Below are 11,429 nucleotides of genomic sequence, written 5' to 3'. Positions count from 1 at the left end.
AGTCTGCTAGGGCTGCCAGAACAAAGTACCATGGACTGGGGGGCTTAAACCCAGAAAGTTATTTTCTCACAGTTCTAGAGGCTAGAAGTCCAAGATTAAGGTGTCAGTAGCATTGTTTTCTTGGGACTTCTCTTGGTTTAAGATGGGCATCTTCTCCCTGTGTCTTCACAGAGTCTTCCCTCCCTGAGTCCTAATCTCATTCTACAAAGACACCAGTCACATTGGATTAGGGCCCACCCTAATGCCTCATTTAACTTATTGACCTCTTTAAACACCCTATCTGCAAATACAGTCTCCTTCTGAGGTACTGGGGGTTAGGACATCAACATATGAATTTGAGGGACGCAGCTCAGTATATAACAACACCCCCAGACCCAGAGCCTCACTTCCAGCTGTGGGTGAGAATGGAAAAGTTGCACTGGAGATCACCAAGCCACAGGGGCAGAAATGGAACTCAGAGGGCTCTGAACACCCCATCTGTGGCCTTTCACTCCTTGCCTGGCAACTTCCGCCACTCCTGTCCCTCAGCCACATCCTAGAAAGAGAGCCCCAGGGCACCCTGCATTCTGCACTGGCAGTGTTGCTGCGCGGCTCTCCCACTCTCCTGCTCTCCCCTGACCCCAGGCACAGCTTCCGTTACCCCCTTCTGGGTAGATAAACTCATGTCACCTCTCCTGCCAACACAGAGCGCAACGCGATGGACTCCGACCGAGCTTTCGGCCTTCTCTGTCTCGTGGAGCTTTGCTCCTGCTGGCCTCGCTGCCCCGAGCTTCCCTGCTTTTCCCCATCCTCCTATGAGTAGTTTCGTTACGCTGGGGCTTTTACTTCCCAGTCACTAGTCCATTTATGGGGCCAGGTCTGCCTAGCCAAGACGAGGGGAAGCGGTGAGGCAAGGCAGGGGGCAGGCAAGGCAGGGGGCAGGCAAGGCAGGGGGCAGGCATGGCAGGGCCCATGGTCAGCCCTGACCCACCAGCTCCCTGGCTCCCCTCTGTTCTGAGATCACTGGGCCGGCAAGAGGAGGCTGAGCCTCTGACCTGCGTTCTCCCGCCTGTCCCGAGAGGGACCGCCCTCCGCCCCCATCTCCACCCTTATCTGGAGGGTGGGCCTCAGATGCTTCCTCTCCCCCAGACAGTCACCAGCGCCTTTTCCCACAGGAAGGTGGTGCCCCATTACCAGGCCCTGGGAGGAGATTTCCCCACCCCTGACTCCCATCCCTCCTCACTCTCCATTCCCCGTGGAACCAGTGATGCCCTCCTTATCATCTGGTCTGGAGAGGATATGAGTTTAAAGGGAACCGGGCCCCTTTAAAGTTGAAGCCTCACCATGGCCAGATACTAGAGTGTATTTTCAGCCAAGAGGCCTAGGTAGAGATACAAGCAGTTGTCAGACTGGGACCAAGCCTGCCCCTCCGTAGAGAGGGACCGACCAGTTGCTGCCCCAGCTGGGGGCACACGTTTTCTAATGACAAAACCTGTGAACAACTTCAAAGCTGATGGACATTATGTTTTTCTTCCCCCATCTTTCCAAATTCACTTCCAGTTTTTGTCTAAGTGTATTTGTTTGTTTTTGTGTAACTCTCATCACTGTGTACAAAACGCTGTGAATTTCTCAGCCCTTTTCTTTCCTTTTTGTTCCATACATATCTCCATGTGTTAGAAAGGTTGAGTGTCATTTTTAATGGGAACGTGGTGTTTTATTGCCTTTATGGTCTATAATTTACTTCAACTGTTCTCTGAAATGTAATGTTCAGATGGTTTTTAAGTTTTCACCTCATGTGAATAGCAATGCTATAGATTATTTTGTATAAGCTGCATTTTCCTTTATTTCCTTAGCATATATTCTAAAAATAGAACAAAGCATTTTCAAGCTCTTGTTACATAGTCCCAGATTATTGGCTTGAGAGGGCAGAATTAATCAATGTGTAATGCTAACAGAAGTTTTTAAGGGAACAGTTTTCCCCATAATCCTGGCAGCTCTGGCTTTTTATTATTATAACATTTTGCCAATCTGATAGTTGTGTACTGCTACCTTAAAGCTAATTTGCATTTTAGTATTGACTATCAATGTCCTGTGTCTTCCCAAATGACAGCTTTGGGTCAGTATTTTCTCCCCATGCTTTGGAAGTTTATCTTCTTTGATGCTTTCTGGTGTTCATTTTACACAGATTTCACATGCATAAATACGTTGTGTGATTTCACTTAGCAAGCCTCTCCCTGGCAGGCTTTGTCTCCACTAAGTCTTCTTTAGATCAAAGCCGTGGTTCTCAACCCTGGATGCATGTTAGAGTCCCGTGGAGGGAGTTTCTACAATACAGGACCGGGGGTCCCTTTGGAAATGAAGGAGAGGGGCTGAGCAGACTGCTGCTCTAATCTAACAGATGGAGATCCCAAGGCCCAGAGACTTGATCCAGAAGCCAGAGCCTCAATCTTTTACAATGGCTGATGTCTTTAAACCAATAAATATTTATTGCACACGTACTATATGCCAGCCACTCTGCTAGGAATAGGGGAAAGTCGAGATAAAGGCTGTGGCACGTGCCTTCAAGGGGCTCATACTCTGGTGAGGGGGACAGACAGCTCAGTGTAGCAAGGGAGGTGCTACGAGAGAGGTTTGCATGGGTGGCTGTGATGACAAAACCCAGGGGAGAGGTCCATGAAGGCTTTTGGGAGGACGTAGCAAGAAGATGGGTCTTGGATGAAGAAGAAGAGGTATCCAGGTGACAGGAATAAGGATGAAGGCATGTGAGGTAGAGCGACAGCATGTGCAAAGACATAGAGGCATGGAAATGCATGGTGTGCTTAGAGGGCTGCAGAGAGGTTCACGGCGGGAAGAGTGGGATGTGGAGTTGGGCTGCCAGGGTTGGAATCCCAGGTCCACCACAGCTTTGTCAGCTTGGGCAACTCGTTTAGCCTCTCTAAGCTCTGATTCCCCCATCTACATTGTGACAATCATAGTATCTGGCTGGTTGGTGGTAGATCCAATCAGCATCTTTTTTTAAGCACTGAACATAGTATGTGGCACATGGTAAATGTTCAGTAAGTGTTGGCTGTTCTTATTGAGAAAAATTATTATCTTCTAGGGAGGAAAGATGGACAGGAGCCTTACATTCTATATACTAAGAGGTACTCTATAGTAGGTAAGCCAAGCAAAAATGGTCAGATTTTAGACAGATTGTGTGGGCAGCAGAGGAGAGAATGGACAAGAGGAAGAAGATCAGAGGCAAAGAGACCAGTTGGGTGACCACAATCTCTCCCCACAGTCAAGAGAGAGATGATAGGGGCCCTTAAGTGCAGTGACCACAGCGAAGATGAAGATGCCAGGCTGGAAATAGAGCTAGAAGACAGATGACTAGGCTTGGTGACCTACTGTTTGTGAGAAAGCAGGGAAGAGAGTAGGATCTGAGGTTTCCTAATTCTAGCACCTTTAAATCCGCTCCTGTGCTCAGCCAGGTCCTGCAGGCTCAGCAATCATATCCTTTCCAAATGGGCCTGCCATCCCTGATCTTCAGGGCTCCAAGGAACTGACTGCCTGGGATTGGGAAGCCTGTTGAGGAAAAGCACAAGGGCCTTTTATGTCCAAAACTAGATGGAGGCTACCCCTCTCCCCAAGGAAGTGAGCTCAGCTTCCTCAAACCCTCCCTCCTACAAAGGAAATCTGAAGCCTGGGGACTTGGACCCTACTCAGGACCCTCATGGACAACCATCTCAGGCAACCGGATGTCCTGGGCTGTCAAAACATGTGGTCCGGGCCTATGTCTGCCTGGGGAGGGTGGCCCACAGGAGGGATGTGCTTTGCAGAGCGGAAATGGCTCCAACCAGATATTACCTTGTTTGTTTTCCCTGTGAAGAAAAGAGACCATTTTACTTTCCTCTTTTATTTATTTTTTAGGGATTAGGCAGATATTTTTAATTCCTCTAGTTTCCTGCTCTCTACAGGTGTTTCCTATGGTGTTGCTCTCAGAAAGGACAGAGCCGTGACATAATCAGTTTTGTTCCTGAGATTTCCAAAAAGCCTCCCCACTCCGTGTGTGCCGCCTCAGGTCCCCTGTGGGCAAGGTGAGGTGAATACAGACCCCCTGCGTAACGGGCTCCGTGTTCTCCACCGTTCACCTGTGGTGCAAGGCAGGGCTTGCTCTGAAGACCAACCTAAGCCGCACTGTTGGGGAGAGAGGATGAGAGGAAGGAAGTCTTTGGTTTCCAGCATTACTCTGGTTGTTGAATCCCTAGCAACTGTGGCCTTACAGAGGTGCCAGGTAGCTCCAGTAGAATTACTCTTTTTTTTTTTTTTTTGGCCGAGCCACACGGCATGTGGGATCTTCCCCAACCAGGGATTGAACCTGTGCCCCCTGCATGGGGAGCGTGGAGTCTTAACCAGTGGACCGCCAGGGAAGTCCAGAATTACTCTTTACTTCTCATACATAAGGACAATTCTCCCATCTCCAACCAATTATGACAGCCTCGTAGAAAAGGCGAGGATGTCTTTGCTATTGAAAGGGCAGAATGTTTGTTCATTTTTACCCCCAAAAAAGTTATGCATAAACTAAAATTTTAGGGAAATCATCATGTTTTTCATGCACGACAGAAGCCCACAATGGGAAATCCTTTTATCAAGTGAAGAAATCATTGATAAAGCAACATAATCTCTCTCAATTGATCTATTTTACAATGTTTATGGAGCCTCACACCTGTCTTTTAGAAGGAATGGAACAAATATTTATTGAATACCTTTACCACACAGCTTGTCTTTTAAAACCTTCACAGCTCTTCTGTGAGTTGGGTATTACTGATCCATTTTATTAATAGATTAGGAGACCAAGGCTAAGAATGGTTAAGGGGTCTAGTAGCCCTGGCGGGCAGGAACAGAACTTGAACTCTTCTCCTTCCATCTGGAGTTCTATATTCTAATCCCCCTTAGAATTCAATGAGGAGGTAATAATACCTTTGATATTATTTAATATTAAGAACAGTGATATAGGGCTTCCCTGGTGGCGCAGTGGTTGAGAGTCCGCCTGCCAATGCAGGGGACACGGGTTCGTGCCCCGGTCCTGGAAGATCCCACATGCCGCGGAGCTGCTGGGCCCGTGAGCCATGGCCACTGAGCCTGCGCGTCCAGAGCCTGTGCTCCGCAACAGGAGAGGCCATAACAGTGAGAGGCCCGCGTACTGCAAAAAAACAAAAACAACAACAAAAAAACAGATTCATGTATTAAACCAAAAGATACCTCCTGGGATTATCCAGGAAAACTGGTCGAATAGGGTAAAAACATTCTTCACGTGAATCAGGAAGTAGCAAACTGGTAGCCTTCTGGGCCAAATGCTGCAGGCAGACATTTTCTACCTGCACTGAGGTTTTCCTTTCTTTTTTTTTTCGGTTTTTTTTTTGGTAACCGAGATGATGTTAAAAACGGAATCAATACATGGCACTTAAAAATCTGTATTTTAACCTCTTGGAAATCCAGATCATCTGGTGATGCTGGGCCTTGAATGATCTTTTGAAAAGTGGTTCAGGGTGCCCCAGACAGGCAGTGGGCTGGAGCTGAGTAGCAGGGTCACCCACCCCCGCTTTCCATTTCCTGTCTGGCCTCTGAAAGCATTGGAGTTTGCAAGGCCCACCCCAGACGATGTGGGAGAGAGGTGTGAAAACAGGCTGCAAAATACACTCAGGATCTGCATGGGTCTTACACGTTGGGAAAGTCTCCGTTTCCCATCTGCTCCCAAAGAGGTCATTGCGCCCAGCTGTCAGGCTGCATTCTCAGAATGGCAGCTCCTGTTCAGAACTTACATCGTTGACATCTAGAGTAGAAGTAGATTGCATAGAAGGGAGGATGGCTGGGTCCTATTAAGAGTCAGAGTGGCCTGGTTTTGAACCCAGCTCCACTACATCAGCATGTAACTCTGAGGAAGTGACCTTATCTCTATGCTTACTTGTAAAATAGGACTAATAATCTAATAATATCTACTTCTCAGGGCTGTTGAGAGAATTCAGTGAGCTCCATCTGTGATGTGCCCTGCACATAGTAAGCACTCAGTCAATATTGATTCCTGATCTCTCTTTCCTTTCCAAAAGTGATGAATCCATAACCCCCCTGAGGGCATTGTTTATCACCGGGGATGTAAATGAGTCCATGCTGAGCTGTACAAGATCTTAGAAAATCAGGGTGTGGGGTCGAAAGGAAATCACCCTGTTTCTTTTACTTTTCTCTGGTCTCGTTATTTGGTTTTCCTACATATCTGCTGAGATGGAAGGGGATGTTTTGGCTTCCCATTGATCATTTCCTTGAGCAGAGAGCAGTTTGTAATGGCGAACAGAAAACATTTTAAAATGTTTTGGGAGCTACTACAAATGGGGTAAGTGGCCCTAGATCTTAGTAAACCTGAAAACAGCTTTAGGGTGCATGTATATAAACTTAGTGGCACAATAGCTTTATGGAATTAGAACTTCACCTCCTCCTTCCCTCTGGGCATACGTGTCCTGTCCCCAGACGCTCAAGCCCTTGTTTTGATATTTTGAGAAGACCGACAACTCACTACAAAGTTGTTTTCAGGTATTTGTTCACACCAGATTTTCCCAAAAGATTTGGGGAATAGAACTTGAAACTCTCATTTCAGTATTTTAAAAAATTTTTAATTTGATGTTTTTCATATTATGTCTTGGTAACTTGCTTTCTTTTCCTTGAAAATATATCATGGACGGCCCTGTGAATTAGTTCCAATTTACTCATTCAAATATACATACACAATTTTACATGACTGAGATCATAGCAGGCATGCTGGTTTTTTCAGGCAGTGTTTTTCTTTTGGTTTGCCCCTCCCAAATCATCTCTCCTCCCCTATCACCTCAGCTTCCAGAAACCTCATATATATACCTTTCTGTAGGATATTTCATATTCTTTAACTATATAAATTATTACATATACATTATACACACACATATGATGGATAGGTATGTGTACACATAGACACATATGGGGGTAGACTGTGTTGCTTTATAAAACTGGGATCATATTATACACATTTCTCTGCATCTAACTGTTCTCACTTTACAGTTTTTCATGGAAGTTTGGAGTGCTCTAATTCATCCTTTTTAATGGTTTCATAATAGCTTGTTATGTGAATGGACCATGAAACAGTTCCCTTGTCATGGGTATTCACTTTGTTTCCAGAGTTTTGCTGCTGTAAACAGTGCTGCAGTCAGCCTCCACATCCTTATATACCGGGGCTTGTGCGTCTGTGGAGTAGATTCTCAGGAGTGTGCAGTTGAGTCGAAAGATTTGTGTAATCTAATATAATAAATGTTCCCAGATAACTTTCCTAAAAGGCTGTACAACTCATATTTCCTCCAGCAATCTGTGGTGGTTCCTTTTTCCTGTTTCTGAAACGGCAATGGCTGTTTTTTTAATCTCTCCCCTCTCCTTGCCTGCCTGATAAGCATAAAGAGAAATCTCAGTGTTAATCTAATTTGCATTTGCCTAACAACTGGTAAGTTTGAACATCTTTTTATGTTTATTGGCTTTTTGAATTTGCCTTTCTATGAATTGCTTATTTATATCCTTTCTTATATATTGTTCTTGTCATTTTGGGAGAGCACTTTATATAACAGATATCTCCTTTTCATCTGTGTTACAAATAATTTTTCAGATCTACTGTGTTCTGTTTACTTCATTTATAGTATTTTTGCCATTAAAAAGTTTTACTTTTTTTTTATAGTAGAGGGGCAAAAATATATATATATATGTGTGTGTGATATATATATATGTATATAAAATTAGCCTCTGGGATTTCTTTCTTAGTTAAAAAGGGAAATGTTTCATTTGAACACTCTTTTATCCTATATTCTGCTGTTACATCCTATGTTTCATCTAACTAATCTCAGTTTGCCTTCAAAATGACGTGAACCCCGGAGGCAGGCATGGGAAATCAGCAAAGCATGCTGGGAACTGTTATCACAGGCTCCCCTTAGACCACGTGTCCATTCTCTGGCCAGATCGTTTAGCTGATACCAGTCTGGAATTTTTCTATCCCCAGCTCTTAGCCTCTGTCTTCTCCTCCCTCCCCTGCCAGTCCCCTCCCCCATTTGCTCCTGAAATAGAAGTCTTCCTTCCATCTTCTCAGCTCCCTTCTATATTTTGTCCTTCTTTCTGGTGGGATAGATGGGGAATGTCCCTGAACTCTCCATGTGCCTGCCCCAGGGCCTCCTAGGGTCACAGGGTCCTTTCCAGCCATCTGAGCCGGGTCGCCCACCCTTCCCTTAATGTCCAACCCTCTCTCCAAAAGGATGTCTGCATCACTGCGGGGACTGCCTGACTGCCCCTCTGCAGTTCTGGTTTGCGTAGTGGGAATTCAGGACAAATGTTTTCCTTTAAACTCCTTGCCGGATTTACTTCTTCAGGATAAATTCCAAATACCTTGGCTTCGTGTATAATAATGGCCTGCATTTAGCGAGCATTTATTGTGTGCCAGACTCTGCTGAGTACTGTACATCTCTTTTTTTTAATTTTTATTTTTAAATTTGGTTGGGTTTATTTTTATTTTTATTTTTGGGTGTGTTGGGTCTTCATTTCTGTGCAAGGGCTTTCTCTACTTGTGGCGAGTGGGGGCCACTCTTCATCGCGGTGCGTGGGCCTCTCAGTGTCACGGCATCTCTTGTTGCGGAGCACAGGCTCCAGACGCGCAGGCTCAGTAGTTGTGGCTCACGGGCCTAGTTGCTCCGTGGCCTGTGGGATCTTCCCAGACCAGGGCTCGAACCCGTGTCCCCTGCATTGGCAGGCAGATTCTCAACCACTGCGCCACCAGGGAAGCCCCGTACATCTCTTTTGATTCTTACACAAGCCTATGACGCAAATGTTGCTATCCTCACTCTGCAGACAAAGCCCCTGAAATTTACAGAGGTTGGTTACGTGCCCTCGGTCACATAAGGAGCAGAGTGGGGATGTGAATCAAACATTCTGTCTCCAGAGCACTGTATGTAACCACCTTCTGATCCAGTCTTACCCCCGATCCTTACTCCATCACTTCTCCTTCCTGGGTCTTCAGACGCAGCCACACTTACAGCCTACAGTGCTGCTTCTTGGGCCATTAATCATGCCTACACGGATACAACTTCTTGTACCACTGTCTGCTTAACTTGCTCTTGTATTGAATTGACCTTTGCTTCATATTTCCCCAACTGGACTGTCAGCTTCAACAGAACACGGACCATGACTTAATTTCTCTGTAACTGTCCCCTCCCCGACATGTGTTGGTTGATTGCTTCAGGAACCTTCTCCAGCCTTCACTAAAATGTTTCACCAAGACTCTGTAGGAATATTGAATCTTCTTCTATCTCACTTGGCTTTAAAATACCTGCAACTATGGACCCCCCCAAAATCTCTGCTTAGCTTAGGACCTTGACTACTAAAAAGGTTCTAATGCCAGCATAAGCCAGTTCTTGGCCTTATTAAGTGAAATCAGTGGAAAGTAGGAACAATCAATCAATCAATATTGGCTTGTAAGACACTTCCCATGCACGTTTCACTTCATCATGATAATGACCCTGTGTAGTAGTTCTCGTTCCCATTTTACGGAGGAGAAAATGAAGTCCAGAGGAGATAGATCTGGGACTAAGAGTCCTCTTCAAACTGCATCACAACAACCTGTGCTTGGATGGCAGGATGATTGCAGAAGTGCCGGCATGGGCCAGTCTGATCTCATCACCAGCACCATGCTGACCTTGGGGTGGAAATGAGCACCATTTCTACTCTCTGCTTTCTGTGGGGGTGGAGGAGGGGTGGAGGAGGTCCTTCTGCAATCCCAGATCCTCTCTGTGTGAAGTGGCCTGCAAGCCAGTAAGCGTGGAGCCACCTCTCCTGGAAGAGCCACAGCAGCTGCCATCCTGGGCTCCCTGGAGGCGGCCTGGAGGTGTAAGTGTGGGTGTGCTGGAGTGATGGGATAAAGTACTGCTGGACTGTCCATAAGAAAACCAAACCGTCTTGTGAGTCATCCGCTCAAATATCTACATGAGGAGCACGTTGGCCATTGTCCAAAGAGATTTCTCATGCATGTGGTGGAGGGCGGTACAATTGCTGATAAGAGGGGAGCAAGGGGAGGTTGGTTTACTTGTATCTTAGACCTTCTACTCATGTTTCTTCTTGCGCTGGGGGCCAGTATATTTCTGTGTTTGCTACTGGGAGGGTCTTTCTTGTGAGGAACTTCTGCTCAGAGCCTGGGAGCCCCCCTGCAGGAAGGGCAATCCCTCCCCTCTCCCTTGGGGCCCCAGAGACTCGCTCACCCTAGAGGGTGCATGAAAAGCTCTGTCTGTATCTACTCCAAATGCTTTACTGCAGGCCTGTTCTATTCTTAGAGCCGCCCCTGGTTCCTGCTTCAGAACCGTGAGGCTCTCAAGCTGGCCAAGGCACTGAGCCCTTGGTGTAGTAGATAGTAAAAAAAGTAACAGGCCGAAGGGTGTGAATGAAAGAAAACAAAACCTGTAGTCATTCCATCTTGGTATGACTTCCCGAGGAAACCAAAATGAGGGTTATTTTTTTCCCCAGCTGGGCAGCAACACGCCTGGGGAAAAACCTGAACTCTCTACTCAGTTACTTTTCCCCTTTACAGTTTATACTTCTTTCGGCCTTTGTATCCCTTCACTGGTCATTGTTCCTTGTTACTGATTTCTCACCCACTTTCCTCTTGAATGGCTTTTAAACGCCTAGGCTGTTTGAGCCCTGTCCTCTCCCTCTCCTGAAACTCTTCTTTTTAAGAGAATAACTAACCCCGGTTTGCTAATTTGGCATGAAGGGATTATACTGCATTGCCATTTGATTCCTGGTTTGAGAACAGGAGAGCATCCCATTCTTAGAATCTTCTTCGGAAGAGTCAGATGCAAGAGGGATGATGGGGTGCTTTACTTTGCAGAGCTGTGTGTCAAGGTGGTGGGGGCCGGGGGGTAATATCGATGCATTTCCGTGGGAATTCCTGAGCTTCCTTGCAGAGTTTTTCCAGATTCTGCCTAAATTTAGTCAGGTATCCACCCACCTGTTCATCTACATGAGAAAGGTAACTTAAGCGTTCCCAGTTTTCCTCACAGTGATGTTAAAGTTAAAGAAGTAGTTAACCAGCCGAAAGGGCCTTGGAAAGCATCCTTGACAAGCCCTTCATTTTACGGGCGAGGAGACGGAAGGGCAGAGAGGGGTGGAAAGTTCACACAGCTCTCCTGACTGCTGGGTCAGTGGCCTCCCCCGCCCCCAAGGTGCTCAGCTCTTGAAATAACTCACCGGGATCTTCCCTTCTGACTGTGCAGGACAAAGCATGTCTGCCCAGAGGCATAACCTCTTATTCCCACTCCCTGCATCATTTGGACCCAAGCATGTTCCCTGGAGAGCTACTGTGGCCATTCACCCACCGTAGCCCCTGAGGGCCCCTGCTCCCACTTGATAAACTAGCCTGATTAGGC

At 46.4% G+C, this 11,429-nt stretch overlaps 1 protein-coding gene across 1 annotated transcript in view; it reads left to right on the top strand.

The window, feature by feature from the left end:
- Positions 1–662: 662 nt before the first annotated feature.
- RCSD1 (RCSD domain containing 1) overlaps positions 663–11,429 on the top strand; it is a gene marked incomplete at its 5' end in the record, with an annotated part of 46,166 nt that continues 35,399 nt past the window's right edge. Inside the window, one exon of the mRNA XM_079698444.1 lies at positions 663–794. Within this exon, the coding sequence (XP_079554570.1) occupies positions 663–794 (132 nt within the window). The remainder of the gene's footprint in view (positions 795–11,429) is intronic.

Source organism: Hyperoodon ampullatus (assembly GCF_949752795.1).
Source record: "Hyperoodon ampullatus genome assembly, chromosome: 2".
NCBI classification, from domain to species: Eukaryota; Metazoa; Chordata; class Mammalia; order Artiodactyla; family Ziphiidae; genus Hyperoodon; species Hyperoodon ampullatus.
The sequence above is the reverse complement of the archived record's forward strand: the minus strand, read 5'-3'. Positions and strand labels throughout refer to the sequence as shown.